The 18,512-nt window shown below is 34.5% G+C and overlaps 3 protein-coding genes across 7 annotated transcripts; 2 read left to right on the top strand and 1 right to left on the bottom strand.

Annotated features, from left to right (window-relative positions):
- The first annotated feature begins 561 nt into the window (after nt 1–561).
- LOC140879235 (uncharacterized) lies at nt 562–3,103 on the top strand. Of its 3 annotated transcripts, none has more exons than XM_073282912.1 (4): nt 562–870; nt 974–1,148; nt 2,279–2,391; nt 2,962–3,103. In XM_073282912.1, the coding sequence occupies exons 1-3, from the start codon at nt 732–734 to the stop codon at nt 2,370–2,372; spliced, it is 408 nt and encodes a 135-aa protein (XP_073139013.1). In that variant the 5' UTR covers nt 562–731; the 3' UTR covers nt 2,373–2,391; nt 2,962–3,103. The 3 variants fall into 3 exon arrangements, with proteins under 3 accessions (XP_073139013.1, XP_073139012.1, XP_073139011.1); XM_073282911.1 differs by lacking the exon at nt 2,962–3,103 and adding an exon at nt 2,553–2,804; XM_073282910.1 differs by lacking the exon at nt 2,962–3,103 and having other exon boundaries at nt 566–870; nt 2,279–2,525.
- A 4,001-nt stretch (nt 3,104–7,104) lies between these two features.
- Nucleotides 7,105–11,974, top strand: LOC140882712 (uncharacterized). 2 transcript variants are annotated; one of them, XM_073288868.1, is made up of 6 exons: nt 7,105–7,523; nt 7,625–7,778; nt 8,329–8,467; nt 9,606–9,642; nt 10,150–10,435; nt 10,673–11,974. In XM_073288868.1, exons 1-6 carry the CDS (start codon nt 7,350–7,352, stop codon nt 10,696–10,698), a joined length of 816 nt encoding a protein of 271 aa, XP_073144969.1. In that variant the 5' UTR covers nt 7,105–7,349; the 3' UTR covers nt 10,699–11,974. The 2 variants fall into 2 exon arrangements, with proteins under 2 accessions (XP_073144969.1, XP_073144970.1); XM_073288869.1 differs by having other exon boundaries at nt 10,653–11,974.
- A 1,577-nt stretch (nt 11,975–13,551) lies between these two features.
- On the bottom strand, nt 13,552–17,682 carry LOC140880325 (SUN domain-containing protein 4-like). Of its 2 annotated transcripts, none has more exons than XM_073284667.1 (5): nt 17,117–17,682; nt 16,095–16,318; nt 14,329–15,569; nt 14,166–14,251; nt 13,552–14,071 (listed from the first exon to the last, which is right to left on the bottom strand). In XM_073284667.1, exons 2-5 carry the CDS (start codon nt 16,252–16,254, stop codon nt 13,822–13,824), a joined length of 1,737 nt encoding a protein of 578 aa, XP_073140768.1. In that variant the 5' UTR covers nt 16,255–16,318; nt 17,117–17,682; the 3' UTR covers nt 13,552–13,821. The 2 variants fall into 2 exon arrangements, with proteins under 2 accessions (XP_073140768.1, XP_073140771.1); XM_073284670.1 differs by having other exon boundaries at nt 16,095–16,291.
- Between the last annotated feature and the right edge of the window lie 830 nt (nt 17,683–18,512).

Genomic DNA, 18,512 nt, shown 5'->3' with positions numbered 1-18,512 from the left:
TATTATTCTTGTAATTCAATCTATCATCTTTCGTTTGATAGGTATGATGGGATAAACAATATATAGATGAGTAATATAATGTAATAAAAAATAAATAAATATGATAGTAATATAATATTTGATTTGATTTATAGATTATAGTTTATTTGATTTGATTGATTATATTTTATATAAAAATAATAAATTACTATTTTATCTTTTTAACAGTAAATAAAATATGAATAATATTATTTATAAGGGGTAATATAATAATTTAAATTTAATGATTTGATTGATGTAAGATAAATAATTAATGATTTGATTGATATAAAATAAATACTTAGTATATGGATAAATAATATAACGAGAAAAACGCAAGATTGTATAAGATGAGTTATACATATATTAATAATATAGGTTATCAAACGGAATCTTGATTTATATACATACACTAACAATCACATACACACAACTTACCTGTGTAACATAACATAATACATAAATGATTCGAGAAAATGAACATCATCCAACAACACAAAAATATTGAATTGCTATGCTAGCGTACAAATTTTTAAGATGGCCCCCGAAAAAAGAATAAAAAAAAAAGAAAAAAAAAGAAAGAAAGAGATTATAACAGAAGTTTGCAGGTGTCACAAGATTCTCTCTAGACTATCCTTGGCTACTCGCTGCATACGGTCAGCGACTTGAATTGTTGCGGGAGGGAGAAAGCCATATTGATCGTGTGGGCAAGTATGAGTGGGAGGGACGAAGATGAGAAAGGCTTGTTGTGGAAGCTACCGGTGGTTAAGTCCAGGCAGTTGGGGAAGCTTGGGCCCGCTTTCGGAGTCGGCGCAGGCTGTGGTTTGGGTTTCGCAATTGGATTCATTGGAGGTATGCCACCACACTCACTCCATCTACTTTTTCTTGAGAAATCAGTGAATTAAATTATCAAATCGCTTATTTTTATTCTTATATCTCGCGTTTATCTGTCAAGGTGCCGGCTTTGGTCCGGGTATTCCGGGTTTACAGCTAGGGTTTGGAATTGGAGCTGGGTGTGGGGTTGGCATGGGATTTGGCTACGGTCTGGGAAAGGGTGTTGCTTATGATGAGAATGGAAGATTCTCTAATATTGGCAGATTCTTCAACGGCAGAGGAAATGTTCCTATTCAGTGAGTCTCTGATTCTTTTGATTGATTCTGTTCGTTTTGTTTGGAATGTGCACGACTATTCCGATTTATTTGTAGGGATTATTAAATTACTGGGAGCTAAAGATGTTCGAATTCACATCATATGTGAACTTTAAATTAGTGCTGAAGATACAGATACAATATAATGTAGTTGAAATGGTGAGGAGACAAATGAACCTGTAGGGAAAAAACATGGGGACTTGAATGTATAAATTTTGATATAGGGTTCGACCCAAAAATCGTTGAAGAAGTTAAAAGCTTCATTACGGTATATTGTTTATGAACTGTCTTTCTTTCTTTTACCCCACCTTGTGAACCTTAGGCCCATGTTATGTGTTGAAATTTTTAAACCACATTGGTGGTGGGTGTTTGACTAAAGGTAATATCAACCCATGCTCTGTTGCTTCGAATGGCAAGGAATTGAAGGTCTTGACTCTTGATTGCTAATCATGTGAATTGACTATTGAAACATATGAGAGCCTTTCGGAGATACGAGAGAGCTTCTCCCGTTGAACCTGACTGCTATGGATTAATAATTTAATATGGACATAATATTGCTCTAAAAATCTGGTCTGAACCAGAACCAGAACCAGAAAAAGGAAACAAAAAGGAGAAAAAAAAAAAAGGAGAAAAAAAAAATCATATCAATAATATAGATAACCTGGTCTTTGAATCTTTCCCTCCTCCCCTTCCTTTCCCATATGTCGGTCTTTTGAAATGAATGATATTACAATTTACAAACAATTCAAGTTCTCCTTATGGCTTGTCTGTATTGTGCTTTCCAACGACTCGGTTAATATTCAATCATTGAAGTATATATAGCGGAAGCATCAGTTACCTTGAAAATAAATTCTGTGGAAGGAGAAGCTTCAGCGAAGTTTATTTTCCAAAGGCCATAATTAAGGGACTTATATAAAGTCCAACGATACGTGATAATTAATATGGAGCACTATAGGCTTATGCCAGTTTCAGCAGACTTATTGGAGGATCCTCGTACTCATGGATCCACCAAAGTTCTAATATATCTTGAAAGTAGTTAGATATTTGCATGCTCTTCTAGTCATATAGTTATTTTTCCTCTTGTATGGTGTTAAGTGTATTCTTAATGTCAGGGATGACATTAGTGGCCTTGTTGATGAGCTAGTCGTGAACACGAAAAAGCTAATCCAAGCAACTTCCAGAGAGATGGACAAGTGGAGAAGATAACTGAGTCGAGGAGAACTTGGTATATAGTGCATTTACATTTTGTTATAGTTTTCTGAGTTTCAGCGCATACGTTTATGAAACTCATGTTTGTGTATGAGTATATACCTATTTACTATGACATACTTTGTTCTCGAGAGTATGGGTTCTGATGTACATCCATTTGTGATGTTCCTGCATTAGCTTTATGGGATTAGAGGAATTATCAAGAAAATCTGGTGTGAGGTGACTGTCCAACTTCAGAACGATGCAATGGACCTTCATAAGTTCATAGTTAATGGGGCATGGTGAGGCAGTGTTTGCAAATGCATAAAAAAAATGATTATAGACTTTTTTGTAAAGAAAATTCCATATTTACTTTTTTTTTTCAATTATTTGCAAATATTACCTAAAGGACCAAACGTATATAATCCAATAAAATACTTTTTGTGTGATTTAAATTCTTGATAATCTATTATGTATTGAATTATGTATGAATTGATGTTGGCACTCTTTTTTTTTTCGTGACGTGGGAACCCGCAGCCGCTACCTTCGGTGCGCATTGGGTAAACCCCCGGGACTAACGCAATAGTTTGCAAACTACGTTAATCAGGTAAACCATTCTAGGCAAGCCCTGTGTGACAGGCTAGTCCAAGAAGATGTTGATAGGGGAAATCGAACTCCTAACCTCTGGCCAAGAGTTCATCTACTCCACCAACTTGGACACCCCCTTAGGGGCAAGTGATGTGGCACTCTTGACTGTGGATAATATGTTTGTTGTACAAGAGAGTATTTGCAATCACTAAAAAAAATGATTATTAGATTTTGGCTCAAAAAAATTGCTTTTGTGTGTTTTTTCAACTCAGATTATATGTTAGATTTTGCTTAACTTAATTGAAATTCAAAAGTTAGTAATATGGTGATTTTGCTTTTTCAAAAGTGATTTTAGTAAAAAATGTTATTGTTAAAATTACTATAATCACTTATCAAATACTATCAACTTTGATCTTTAGCTTGTCACATTTGTTTCCAAATGACATTCACTTCCGATTTTTTTCATTTTTTAATAATCTATAAATTTAATTATTTTTACAATTTTTTATTTTATTATTATTATTTTTTTTTGCAAATGCTCTTTGAATGTGACATGAAGTGTGGACAATCTTATGCACAATAAACCTTCCCAAGCAGGGCATCCGACATGTGAATTCATGGATTTGCAATCGATCCAAAAAAGAGATACTATCATTGTATTTGGTAGAATGAGTTTGGAGGGGATTATGTGGGATTTGGATTTACAAATATTGTTTTAGTAATTGGTAAAATGAAATTTTAAAATGAGAACGATATTTGATGAATTTCATTTACCTAAACGAAATCCTTATAAAATTGATCGAATTTGATGAGATTTGAGTTTTTAAAAACAATAAAATCGTTCCATCAAACAACAAAAAACAATAAAATCATTAAATACGTATAACTTACTCATAAATTTTAAGTCTACTTTAAAATGTTTACAAAATATCATTTATTCAAAATCTATATTATCAATTCTCATCATTATATTTTAAATTATTGTCAAACAATAAAATAAAATTTCAATTCCATGAATTTGAAATCTAAATCCAAATTCAATTCCAAATCTCAATTTTTCTACATCCAAACACACCGTATAAGTAAAACTCCGAGTGCACCATAGCACGAGTTGGAGATCACAACCATGAATGTGTGTTGTGATCACAACATGAAACACCCAAGACATCGAACTCAATGGAGAGAGTGGTCGGTTCACCAATCATCAATCAAAAAAGTTAATGTAAAAATGACTATAATAATTTATTTATCACACACTTCTCACTTTCACTTTTGTTTCTAAACGTCATCAACTTTTGATTGTTCTTTATTTTTTTATATTCTATAAATTTAATCATTTCTACGAAAACATATTTTTTGCAAATCTTTCTAAATGTGACATGAAACACGAACAACCTCGCGCACAATAGAATTTTCCAAGCAAAGCAATAAGCATGTGAATTCATGGATTTGCAATCGATCTCGAAAAGATATACTATATGTGAAACTTCGAGTGCAGCATAGCATGAGTTGGAGATCACGCCCATGAATTGGAGTGGTGAAACACGCAAGAGATGTGCAATCGAATTGAACAGGTTCATGAGTTTTTCGAGCCTACTCGATAAATATTTGATTCATATTCGAACTTATCGACTCGAGCCAAATTCGAACATATTCGAACTCTTTTTCGAGTCGAGCTGGAGCCAAAATTATTTTGTTCGATAGTTCGCGAGCCTTAATATTTAATTAATATAATATAATTATATAATAAATATATATACATTTCGAACCTTTTCGAACATTTCGAGATTTTCGAACCATATTATCCGAGCAATAGTTCACGAATAGGTTCGAATATTTCGAGCTGAACTCGAACTTTATTTCGAGCTGAGCTCGAGTCAAAATATTTGAAATTATGGAGTTTCGAATCGATCTCGAACTCGAATATACTTATAACGAACCGAATTCGTGCCTTAAAATTTTATCATTATTCGGCTCGATTTGATTTGTTTTTACACCCTAATGCAGGACATCAAACTCAACGAAAAGTGTGGCTGGCTCACCAATCATCAGTTATAAAACAAAAAGATAGTGATATATGTCACCAACTTACTAAATCCGTTTAAATTTTTAATCATTTTAATTATATAAACCCATTAAAAAAATTAATTTAAAAATCATTCACTCCATCGCAATATAATAAACAAGCACTATTCAAATTCTGATTCATCCCGTGCTAATTGTCTAATTTTCTTCTGTTCAAGAAACGTGAACGCCAGGTTTTATTTTTTACGAGAGGTAACTCTCGGGTCAGCAAGGAAACAAAAATCAAATGGTAACTGACCAAAAAATATTTTGATTTCAGTAATGATTTTATAAAATGTCATTAAGTTCATGTGCTGTGATCGAATAAAAGATAACAGGTTTTCTTATTTTGTAAAAGAGATCCCCAAGCAACATAACAAGCCACCGTGATATTATTTTTGAGTGTTTTGAAGAGAAAGATCGATGCTCTCAGACGAATATTGCAATTGATTTTGATTCATTCGATGTACCCTTCGGGAAGCTATCCGAAGGATATCATCGAATTTTTTCGTTTTGAAGATGATAAATGTTAGTAACTCGTTGCACAATTAACGCGCGTGAAAAAAAATTGTAGAAAATGTGGTTTTTTCGGGGTTGCGAAATAAAAATATCAAACTTTGAAATTGAAATTATATTTGAGAAAATAAGATGGAAGAAAAATGTGAAATCTGGGTAATTAAGGAATATTTTTGGGATAACAAAAATGTGAGTCAATTATGGTAGGGGTCGTCACATTAAAGAATGTGAAATTGTGATGTACTGATGTATATGTTGGTTTTATTTATTGAAAAGTACTTTTTGTTAATATAGGATTAATCTTGTTATTTTAATGACATATGACATGTTATAAAATTTTATAAGTGATATAGTATTTCATCATCTTTGATAAATATAGTTATGTGGATGAATGTCTCTTGGATTCTGACCTTCTAATTTTTATACTCTTACCCCCTAAAATTTAAAAAAAAAAAAAAAAAAGAACTGAAAACTAAAAACAATTCTTAATGAAAATAATGTTTTTGTAAAGCAAACTTCTCTGTCAAGTAGGGCTATTTGCCTATTTCTCCTCCCTTCTATTTATTTATTTATTTATCTTCTTTTGTTTTCGTCAATTAAGATGGCTATTTCTCAATAGGAAGAAAAGGGGGGGAACATGCAAGCTTCTTCTCTTGCTACTTTGGATCCTTCACTGCAAACCTTTGGATTATATGAATTTTATGTGAGATTTTTATCGATTTAAGTAACAGTGGCGTCGTTGCTTGTTGCACCGCATTGTGCATAACATCATATTCAAAAGCTGATCTTGGGTTTAATATATGCCGCCAGCAGGGCACAACCTGCGGGTGATGTGTAATTCCATGATTGGTCAAAATCAGTGGGCCCTGATCTTGATAAAATATTTTTAGATCCAATAATTAGAAATATATAGTCTCTTTACCTATCATAGTTCGAGCTGACGAAAAATACCAAAATGTCGTCATACCGTCTTTATCGTACCGAATATTTTCGGTATCGATATAAGATTTTTAAATTTTTGGTATTTCGATATTCCGAATAAAAATCGATATACACGATATCGATATGATACCGCGTATACCGATATTTTTTTTAAAAAAAAACAGTTTAAAAAAATCGATATACACGGTATCATACCGATACCGTATCGAATTTCGATATTCGATACGATATCGATATGGATTTATATCATACCAAAATTTTTGATACATTATACGATATTCAGTACGATATGCGATATACCGTACCAAACCAACCTAATCATAGTTACATGAGTTCATATTTATTTTTATTTTTCTGAGCATAGTAAAATGAGATTTTTTTTTTGGGTTTGGGTGTGTAAAGGAAAAGAGAAAATAACATTTAAGTTGAAGTAGGGAGGAGGGAAGACCAGTCAGACATAAAAAGAAGAAAGTGGTGGAATTCTTCTGTACACTCGACATCATCAACGCGACACACTTGTAATTATTATAATTATTATATATTAAATTAAATTAATTAATAAAAAGAAGTGGGGGCCGCCCCTATCTCTATATAGTACATAATAATATAATAATATAATTCAATAATTCAAGTTGAAGATCCTTTTCCTTTTCCCCTTTCTCTTCCCTCCCATTTCTCTCTCTCTCTCTCTCTTTCTCTCAGTTTCATCTGCAAACTCTGACCTAATTGTCTGTCTCCTCATCCACCCACCCACCTTCTTCCTGTACTCACTCTTCTGCTCGCTCGATCGAGATCAAGTTTCTTCGTATTCGTTTGATCCGGCAATTTTACGCACTGAATTTGTGGTTACTTCAGATCCCATCAGATCACCGGCCGCCAATCGAGATGACTCCCGCCGGACAGTTCGGAGATACCACTTACACTAAGATTTTCGTGGGTGGGTTGGCATGGGAGACTCAGAAGGACACTATGACCAGTTATTTTCAGCAGTTTGGGGAGATCATGGAAGCCGTTGTCATCACGGACAAGGCTACTGGTAGATCCAAGGGCTATGGATTTGTAAGAGTCTCTCCTCCTGCTTCTCGTCTCTTACTTGAATTTTACAGTTTTTTTTTTTTTTGCTTGGTAATGATTAATGTGTGTCTGTGATCGCTACCTAGGTTACTTTTCGTGATGCGGATGCCGCTATGAGAGCTTGTGTTGATGCTAATCCTGTGATCGATGGAAGGAGGGCGAACTGTAATCTCGCGTCCTTGGGTGTTCAGAGATCTAAGACTTCTTCTGCTGTCAACACCAAAAATCATAATAACAATGGTATGTGGAGTGGTAATTTGGTGTTTGATTGTGGGTGTGTGTGTGTTTTGTTTTCCTTTTTGTTTTCTTGTAAGGCTAATTAGAATAGGTTATTCTGCTTATGACTCGCCTATGGTCACGATTATTTTATGCATATACAGAGTGTTACAACTTACAAGATGGCCATTATCTTGTTGGGTTATCATGGAGAGTTTCATAAACGTGGGATTGAAGCCAATAAGCCTTTAGCTTTAATTTTAGGGCCTTCTGGTCTTTGTTGTTTGGTTTGAATTAATGAATCATTAAGATATGCTTTACAACCACAGCTTAGTTGTCGCAAGATATGACGGGCCATCCTTGCATTCCAAGGTGAATGCACTTTTTACTTTTTTTTATATGTAAAATTTGTCAATAAAGTAAAAGGTTTCGGTCCATACGGAAACGTAAAATTGAATTTCCTAAGGTCATAAAGAAATTATGTTGCTGCACATCTAAACTCCAGATTTTGGTCAATAATGTGGTGCATGGGTGAAGATTAAGCATTGTTTTTTGTTGTTGTGGATGCATGCAGGTGGGATGAGGAACATGAGGGTGATGGGGGGTTTTCATCATCACATTCAGGCGGGTGGAGTGCTTAATCAGGCGGCTGGAAACGGTTTCCCCCATTATTCTGTCCAACAAGGGATTCCCAGCTACAATTTTCTTTATGGGTATGTACGGTACGGTGGTTAATAACATATCTGTAAATTCTGCAAATGCGTGTTGATAAAGGCGGATCCAACATAGGTGAAAGAAGCCATCGCCGGTCTGAGTTAAAAATAATAATTAATTAAGCATTTTTTCAAAAATCCTAGTTTCGCCTCATTACTATCTTATCCCATTATTAATTAATTTATAAAATATTATTCGGGCTTAAATTTAATTCGAAAACATATTCGACAAAAGCTCAAGTTCAATTCTTTATTCAAGCCTACGGCTCAATTCATATTTCCTTCTAATGCCTCCTAAATATATAATTCCAAGAAAAAATCTGGGACCGTATAGAAAATGGGGATGCATGCTTTATTGCATCATGTTTTTCGCTTTACCTAGTCCTTATGTTTTGTGAGTTAAGGCTGCACACACGTGCATTGCCAACTCATTCACACCCAATCTCATCACATTAGCTGGCTAGATAATTGTTTGGGTTCTGTTATATTCACGCATGCTAGTTAATATTCCCACCACCCTCCACCATCATTTCCACCAAATCACATTTCATTCTCTCTCTCTCTCTCCCTCCCTCTCTCTCTCTCTCTCTCTCTCACACACACACACACACACACACACACAAACACACATAACAAGTGACAACCTACCGACAAATAATACTTGTAATATAATTCTCCCATCTTTTCTTATGAACGACAGCTGTTCTGACTCAGCAATGTCCATTTTCTACCCTTCAGTAATCATGGGAATTTTTTCCAGTTTATATGAAAAGGAAAAAAAAAGCGAGTGTAGGAATAGATATCAAAATCAGCTATATGCAAGTACTTTACTTTGTTGATAATCTATCATCTGCATATATATATGCATGCATACCTAAAAACTCATTAACTTTAATCGGTAAATGAATCATGAGTTCTGTTTTAAACGCAACCGTCAACTAGCGATGATGATTTGATTGACGTATTTGGGGAGATCGACCCCTTCTTTCTTGCTGGGTCTGCATGCCACCACCAGTGTTCTAATTTAGTTATCTGCAAAACATGTGCTTGATATATAAATACCAGACTAAACAACGCGAATGATTTGAACCTCCAACTACAACTCTTTTAATCATTCTTGATGAATATCTGCATGCAGGTACACTCCGTTCTCTGCTGAATATGCTTACCCTGCGGTATGTTTGCGCGAAACTGTCCCTGCACTAATTAGTAATTTGCTTCAAAACGCTAGTATGAGGAAATTACATGACCGATATAAATGCAACCTTTTCCGTAGAAAATGGTTCAAACAAGTTGATCGAAGTGTAGTGTAAAGTACCCTAAACATTTCAAGCTCGCCACTTATACTCTCTCAATAGCACGTGGTAAATCAAAGAGTGGGTTTTTTCAAATCAAAATATTGAATCATCTGTAGATTTTTAAATTATGTTTTGTTTATTTGGGTTTGATATGGTTTTACTCACACGATCGTGACACATATTCTGAATTTTTTTTTCCTGAGTCTATTTTTAGTTCTATCAAGTTTAAACATTTCTTGATTCTAGATATCTGAGTGTGACATCATAAAATAGGTCTTGGATAATCTGGAAAATGTGATTCTTCCAAATGTAGAATGAAAACATTTCATGTACTATGCGATAGAGACTGTAACGGATTAATTCAATATCGTAATTTTTGTTTAGAGCTACTATGGTGTGTATGGAGGAGCCAATGGAGGTCAGTATCCCTTGTACGGATCTGGGAATGGTGGACTGGTGTCAGGTGCTGCTGCAGCCTACTATCCTTATAATGTCAATTTCAGCGAGGGGTGCGACGGATCAACTGGATACACCACCAACCAGGGTCATGGCGGCATTCAGTTTCCTCAACATCTCTTCCAGTATCCAGCAATTAGCTCAGCCGCGGCCCTTTATCCCCACCATTATGGCACCCCTTTATCTATAGCTCCGCCTAGTCCACTGCAATCAGGTATGTTAATAAATTGTCTATTCCAGACTTCCGGATCACCCAATTAAAGGAAAACTTTTTGGTTTGATATCCGTGGGGATGTGACAATTTTAGCTGTTGGATGTTATAGAGTTGGACTCAAAAGAATTTTTTCCCTAATTAATGCGGCCATTTCTGCAACCATGATTTACTCTGTATTCAACTTTGAAACTAGGAACTGCGCTAATATCTTTAACAGTGGGCTTTGTTGTGACACAGGGGTAACCATGGCTCTGCATCGTTGAGAGATTCACGCAAAAATGATCAAGAAAGATTCATATTCATTCTCCTCAAAAGCCCGTTTGGCCTAACCATGGTTAATCTCTTCCCATTTCCCTCTGTGGAGGCCCATGCCGCCCTGACCGTGGCATGCTGCCATTTCCACACATGGAAATCCAGCCCTTCATAGGGGTTGCATCCAAATTTGGATTATCCTTTCTCCATCTCTTCATGATTTCTCACATATCTCTGGCTGTAGAAAAGGTTCCTGCAACAGAGAATCACAACATACACATGCATCTCATTCGTACCCAGCACTGGCCTCTTGGCATACAAGTCAGCAGGCAAAGAGGTCACATGCAATTAATACATTTGTTACTTTCAGCCCTGGAAAGGCTTAGAGAGTATCATTTTCAAAAGGCTACATTTCAAACCAGTCCTTTTTTTTTTTTAACGTTTAACAAGTAGTTTCAAAATGTTGATCTTGAAATGTTTGAACACTTCAACATCACCCTTCCCCGGATATTTCAGCAGGTCAGGAAATTAGGGTCCCTGATTTTGTTTTAAAATATGCCTAGTCTCAGGATTTTGTAACTTCAAAAAGTTGTAATCAAATTAGGTTAAAATATTTTTACCTTTTTGTTTTCTCACCGATCTATTTCGAACTCTGCTTACTTTTATCCAGTCGGATGGAGAAATGGATCATCTCTTCTTAGGAAAAAGGGAGATCATCCATCCCACCTCGTGTTTTCATCTATGTATGTATATACAAGTAACCATTAGAATGGGCTAAACTTGTGGAGTTTACCCTGCAACACAACCCCGTTAATTAGGATAAATACTCTCTTTCGAACTTTAATCTTGTTCGGAACTCCATGAAGTGGTTGTGGAGTTTCAATTGCATAAAAACAAAACCCAAGATGTTTTTGGTGTCTCTGGGTTTGACTAGCACACTAGCACATGCATCAACCATGGTTAGGTTTCCGGCAGGCCATCTTTGTGATTGCACTCTCTCTATATGTATGTATGTATTGAGGACGGCAAGCAAGCAACTCTGTTATCCTTTTTCTTTTATCAAGTCAAGTCTACTATGGTTTGTAATGTAAGTAGGAAAATGGGTCAATATGGTATGGCCTCGCCGTGTCGATGTTGTTGAACCCGTTGCCCCGTCATCGTTACTTTTCGGTTAATCTATTTAAGGACTGTATTTTGTCTCTACCGAGCCACCTCATTTATGTACTAACGAAGCAATTTATTCCATGACGTTGGCTTATTTAAGGACGTTGATAGCTTTTAGCAGTATTATTTTTCCACTTATTTGATTGATTGATTCGCTAGTGGTGATTATGATGACGTTGATTTATCAACTATAGAATATTGTACTAATTGGTATTAATCATATGAGTCAAACAATGCATTCATTGGATCCAATGTTTGGCCATAAAATATTCCCAGCAATTATGTTGGTATGTGTTGGGCAAAGAGATAAGGTGAGGAGCATCTTCTTTTTCTCTTTTAACTTCATTCATCTTTCAAATTGTACGTTTTCCCCTTTCTTTTCCCACATATGTAAATCATATATCAAGTTCTTATCTCTATATAAAGAATAGTAATGATAATAATTATCACTTTTTATGTATAAAGAAAATGTCAGTTCTCGATAAAAAAAAAAATGTCGGTTCCTTACATCTGTTACACGCTTACATATTACCAAATTGTTATGATATCATGCCATACCATACCTTTCAAAATACTATATAAATTATTGTACAAGTAAAAAAATGTTAAATGCTTACATAACAAAATGAAACCTCATTGTATTATCCAATAAATGATTTAATTAAAGTTAACGAAAATACGAAATGCTACGGCCTAAGGTCCATCAGGAGTGGACGATTGCCCCAATACACGGGTTTACATTTTCTTCGGTGGATTTAATATGTTTAAGATAAATATTTATCTTTGGATACATGAACATCTTCAACTCATTATATTATTTAAGTGCAAGACCAACTTCAAGATAATGTACTAGTTTTTATATCAAACATAAAACTCGTCTTTAACCCATCAACTTTAAACTTTACACTAAAATAAATATTTTTGGAATATTTTCTATTATTTTATTTATCGCAACTAAATTATTCCACAAAATATTAATAACCACATAAATTAAAATATCAATACATTATATAATAATTTGTATATTGAAATTAATTAAAAATTAATAATTAATTTTAAAAAAATAAAAAATAATTATTTTAAATACTTAAACTTATATTTTAATTGTAAATTTTATTTAATTAAAAAAATTATAAAAAATAATAAAAATTTAATTATTAATTGAAAATTAAACTACAATTACAAAAAAAAAAACAAAAACAAAAACAAAAACAAAAACAAAAAAACAAAAAAAGTTTAACGCTATTGTTATAATGTTGCACCAAATTTGGTGCAACACTCTAGCATTCATCCAACATAACGCTAAATATAGCGCTTGATGAAGGAATGAAACCAACACCAATTTAACGTTTTACGTCAAATTGGTGTTAGATTGGAGATGGTCTTGCCTTAAAATTAGCATATTTTTCCCTCGATGACAAGGAAAGGAAATCACTCCTAGATAACATACAATTCAATAAATAATTCAAAGTTACATGATATCAAGTATTATCACTTGAAAACAAGTACTTTTCCCCCCCTTAATAATGAATAGTAGAATAAAAATTTAATGATTTATAAACGTGCCATAACATAATCACCATCTTTTTCCTTTTTTTCGATAAAAACCAAAATTGATGATTCAGCGAAAATTAAGCTTATAATAAACAATTTTTTTGAGGATTTTCTTTTCAACAAATAACATAACAAACACCTTTTAAAATAAACTGTGGGCCTTTGACAAGAACTTATTTACAAAATAAATGAACTTTGGTATATAAAACAGCCACAAATCTTCTTTGTTCATTTGAATATTCAGGAATACATGCAAGATTAACGATTAATGGGGTTCTTGGGCAAAACCATCAATATGGTCAAACCATAAGACTCATCGGGATCGATCATCAAGCTGTGTGGTGCCATGTGAGATATCTAAGGACTAACAGTGATGATGGTGTGAAGAGATGATTGAGTTGATATTTGCAAAAAAACTACAAGGAGAGGATGACCATAGTAAGTGTTGTCGAGAGCAATAGACAAAACCAAGGAGAAGGAGAAGACGACCTCTCACTGCAAAATTCTCTGGACTTCTCCGCCGCATTCAGTTGTTGGGGTGGCCATATCATCCCTATCACTAGCCTCATAAGAGCTAAGAATCCGAAACATAAACATACAAGAAAAATGATGATCCCTTTGTTCTCTAAATGCAACTGATTCCTCCCAACTCTTTCCACCTCCAAACTGCAAATGAGATGCAAGAGAATACGTTAAGATCGATAAACTATATATATATATATATATACATGTTGCATTATTGAAATCAATTTTATGCGACCTCAGACGGGAGTTTTCTTTGATTATCATGTGCAGCTGCATGGAAACTAGGGTTTTCCAGGACAAAATATCACCGATCTCTTTTATCTGCAACAGTCATGAATATTCAGGTTAAAGATTTATTAACTGATGGTCTCCATGATCACAAAAGTAAATTTCCATACCATGTCATCCTTGCTTTTAGAGAAACTCTGGATGTCCAACAAGATGTTGTCGAGTAGGAGACCTTTGTCTCCGATTTCTTTATCAAGTTGTTTGAATATTTCAAAATATCTGGAGTTCAGCTCTTCCAAATATCGCTCCAGAACAGCTATATTCAAATCCAACGATCTAACTTTTTTCATCAAAATTTTAAGAACACTGTCCCCATGCATCCTGCTAACCTGTTGTCCCTGGATTTCTTCAACTAGATCAGGAACACTTCCAACTTTCACATCAGAGATTCCTACAGAGGCATTGGGTTTATCAATTAAATCTTCGTGTGGGTTTTGCATGCTTGACACGGGCTTTTGTTCAGTAGTTGTTTCTTCAGATACCAATAACTTATCTTGAACTGAAATAAGGTCTTCAAGCATTTTCTCGACAGCATCAACTCCATACACCTCAAGAACACTGAGTGTGCAGTAGAACTCTGAACCATGATGAGTAAGAAGATTTATTTTAAGATATCTCGCCCATTTTGGGTCTGGAAGAACAAATCTTTGAGCATGCTTCACATTTGCAGCAGTAAAATTCCCAAGCTCAACCCATGAATCTGTAGGATAAACAGGGCTGCCTTGTAGCTCGAAATCTTTTAGATTGGAGGAATGGAGTTCAAAATTTGCTATTTCAATAGCATCTACCAAGGTTTCTTCGGAAAGTTCTATCACAACAAACTTCTCTTCGGTAGAGCAAGGATTTCGAAGGTACTTGTCCTTATCACTGATTAAGATATTTGAAGCGCCCTTAGCTTCCTTGTTGTAGGACAAGACCTTTGCACCTTTTGACGCTGAAGCATAATTGTATTCTGCTCCTCCAGGCTCTAATTTATGTACAATGCTTCCGCTCTGATCATTAAGATATCTACTTCTAGAACTTAATGCTTTGTTCCTAAATTCACCGAGGCCAATTGTTGCTGTATGTAATAACCGGTCATTTTTATTTTTTTCCTTTTCCGAATTTGTGGGTAAATTTAAATTTAATGCAGATTCAGACTTGGGGCTTATACTTTCCAACGTACCCTGTGATTCAACATTACTGAAACCTGTTTTTGTATCACCAACGGATGACTTAACAAAGCAAACTTCGGATTCAGTGCCCTCTGAGAATTCCCTATTCTCATGTAATACAGAAGTTGAATCCCCGTTGCACGCCCCTTTGTCTTTGTTCCTTGTTCTTGTATCAGAAGAAAGTTCTAGATGTTCATCTACACCACCAGAAGGCAAGCAAAGTTCAGTTGTTGAAAACAAATACAATTACAATTTTAAGCAACAAACTTTGAAGTTAGGCACCATACAACTTATGACGCGTAAAACCGAGAATCTACCACTATACTTAAAGTTGCAACTGATAGTAATGGTAAACTCAAATTAGTCAAACCATCAAGACATATCAAGTGTTGCATTTAAACTTTTGCCATGCACAGTCAACCATATAAGATAACAGAACAGTAGTTGACCCACAACATGTAACCAGATTCATATGAACCACTCAAATACATGAAATTTAACCTCCGACGAATAAAATCTACACTCACAACTCATATTTTGATACTGCCACACCCGTCACGCATGCACACACACACATATAAATAGTATCTCTAGAAAGAGAGCTAAATCAAGCAATGAATGAGGAAGGGAACCAGTTGTTGATAATTCAGCTTTAAACCCGTAAATTGAAAACAGTTTGTACTTGAAATCAGTAAAAGAGTTCTTCAAGAGGAATAACTGACCTTTTTGACCATCACCATGGCCAATCCATGTATTCAAGAGGAACACAAGACCCCATAGAACAATCACAAAAGAAAGAGAAACCTTATATAACTGGTTTCGTCCATAAATAGCCTTCTCCAAAGCTCTTCTTTGTAGAAGAGCTCTGCGTGACCTCTGCATCGCACATCAATCCAAGTGCTGCTATCAGAGAAAACTTCTACCAAACAAAAACACCAGGAATAGCCTACAATGGAAGTCAAAGGAGCTATATTAAAATTAATTTAAACTAAACAGGGAAAGTTAGACGAAGGAATTGCGGTGAAGTTAACCAGGCCAGGGGAGGGGGAATTGTGAATCATTTTTTGGGGTGAAACTTGAATCTTGATTAAATTACACAAAAAATTCGAAAAAAAAAAAGAAGATCTACCAGGGGAGACAATAGCCCTGTCACCCCGATCAAAAAGGGCTTAAAAGGGTGGACACCGAGAAAAAAGTCTCAATTTCCTAGCATGAATATGAACACATTGAATTACAAAACATCAGCTCTAAGATTCAATTGCTTGCGTGGAAATCAGACACCGTGTATTTTAAAGGTAAAATCAGCAGATTGACATGATGATGAACAAGATAACCCATAGGAAACTAAAATAGATCATAGTAGGATCAAGATCAAGATTTCCATGCACTGATACCAAAAAAAAAATTATGCAAGTGTCAGCATTCGCATAACCAGGAGCTGTACTGCTCTGGATTCTACCAAGAATACTTTATGAACATGGGAAGCTTTCACCAGAGGCTGATGACGTGTTTGGTACAAGTTATACAAAATATAAGAAACCACAAATCTATCGAAGCTCAACAACTCTGATGGTCAAGAAAAAGCTTGTAATATTCTTGATCGCAGAGGAGCCAATCGAGGGGAACGAATTGACCGAAAAAACAAAGGGTTCGATTCATAGATCCAGACACGCGATTCCCGTTTTGTTAGCTAGAAAATAAAAGCATGAAGATCAAAAGAAAAAGATCCGAATCAGAAGAATACAATATCTTCCGCCAAAATTCCCTGATCCAAAACCAGGCCTTCAAAAATAATCGAAACCCAGAATCACCAATCCGATGCCCACACCCAAGAGCTGTATCTAACTCAACTGGGGATTTTCCTTCACGCCTCTAGAGAAGAGAGAAGAAGCAATTGATCTTGTTGCTTCCGTCTTACTGTAACGGATTTGAGGGATGGTCTCCACTGAAAAGTGAAAAGTTTCTCCTTTTATCGTTTAATATATAATAAAATCTCGAACCGCGGATGTCATAGTAGGTCTGATTGTTCTCGAATTCAAAAATTTTACCGCAATCCCCACGTACCCAGCAAGTAAATCAGGTGAAAACAAAAGACACGAACAAGAGAGAATCACAAGGGCACAGAGCCCACTTTGTCGCCGGGAAAAAAAAAAAAAAAAGTGAAGACGGACACAAGAAAACGCGAGGCGCGCGGAACTAAGAAACGACGTTAAATTAGCTTTGAGTAAGAATTCTTTCAAGTAATGGCGTCCCTCGATTCTTTGGAAAGAAATTAGGATACGAGCATCACTGCGCCGGGATTCTGTCGCCCATTTTTGGCTTTGATTTATATCAATTTTTCTTTATATATATTTACACATAATCACAATTTCCATAAATGAAGAATCAATTTTTTTTACCATTTTCTCGTGACTTTGACTTTGTATAATACAACGATAAATCAATATATTAGGCTCCGTTTGGTAGTTTATATTATTAATATATGTATAATTTATTCTATCAAATTCCACTTTTTTTTCATCATATTATTTATCCATCTATTGATTATTTATTTTATATTAATCAAATCATCAATTATTTATTTTACATCAATCAAATTATTTAATTTAAATTACTATATTACCCCTTATAAATAATATTATTCATATTTTATTTTATTTTTAAAAGGATAAAATGGTAATTTGTAATTTTTTAATATAAATTTTATCAATCAAATCAATAAATTATAATCCATCAATCAAATCAAATACTATATTCATTATCATTTTTTATTTATTTTTTATTATATTATATTACTTATCTATGTATTATTTATCTCATCACACTTACAAGCGGTACCTTAGGTTTAGATAATGGTACAAATCATCAATTTATAAAATTTGAATCAAATATTGGATGAACATATTGTAAAATATGAAATGTAATATATTTTACATCTAATCTAGATTATAAGAAAATTCATAAAATACTGTGATTATGATTTCTTTATTGGTCAAAGTTTTAAAGTGAGCTCTTTAATGGGATTGGAGAAGTTTTATACCTTCAATTATGAGCTCCCATCCAAGACTACGAAGAATGGAGAAAATATATGTGGTAAAGTAAATAATATGCGTGAATGAATAAAAAAATGGAGGCAAACT

This window comes from Henckelia pumila, chromosome 2 (genome assembly GCF_033568475.1).
Source record: "Henckelia pumila isolate YLH828 chromosome 2, ASM3356847v2, whole genome shotgun sequence".
In the NCBI taxonomy this organism is placed as follows: Eukaryota; Viridiplantae; Streptophyta; class Magnoliopsida; order Lamiales; family Gesneriaceae; genus Henckelia; species Henckelia pumila.
Note: the sequence above shows the minus strand (reverse complement) of the source record. Positions and strands in the feature narration are given on the sequence as shown.

What these genes read in the sequence shown, in the direction of transcription:
- LOC140879235 (XM_073282912.1), top strand. Translation starts at nt 732, where the DNA reads ATGAGTGGGAGGGACGAAGATGAGAAAGGCTTGTTGTGGAAGCTACCG. An exon ending in CGCAATTGGATTCATTGGAG is followed by an intron (nt 871 to 973) that starts GTATGCCACCAC and finishes TTATCTGTCAAG; the next exon opens with GTGCCGGCTTTGGTCCGGGT. An exon ending in AGAGGAAATGTTCCTATTCA is followed by an intron (nt 1,149 to 2,278) that starts GTGAGTCTCTGA and finishes TCTTAATGTCAG; the next exon opens with GGATGACATTAGTGGCCTTG.
- LOC140882712 (XM_073288868.1), top strand. Translation starts at nt 7,350, where the DNA reads ATGACTCCCGCCGGACAGTTCGGAGATACCACTTACACTAAGATTTTC. An exon ending in CAAAAATCATAATAACAATG is followed by an intron (nt 7,779 to 8,328) that starts GTATGTGGAGTG and finishes GGATGCATGCAG; the next exon opens with GTGGGATGAGGAACATGAGG. An exon ending in AGCTACAATTTTCTTTATGG is followed by an intron (nt 8,468 to 9,605) that starts GTATGTACGGTA and finishes ATCTGCATGCAG; the next exon opens with GTACACTCCGTTCTCTGCTG.
- LOC140880325 (XM_073284667.1), bottom strand. Translation starts at nt 16,254, where the DNA reads ATGCAGAGGTCACGCAGAGCTCTTCTACAAAGAAGAGCTTTGGAGAAG. An exon ending in CTAAAAGCAAGGATGACATG is followed by an intron (nt 14,252 to 14,328) that starts GTATGGAAATTT and finishes TGACTGTTGCAG; the next exon opens with ATAAAAGAGATCGGTGATAT. An exon ending in AAAGAAAACTCCCGTCTGAG is followed by an intron (nt 14,072 to 14,165) that starts GTCGCATAAAAT and finishes TCTCATTTGCAG; the next exon opens with TTTGGAGGTGGAAAGAGTTG.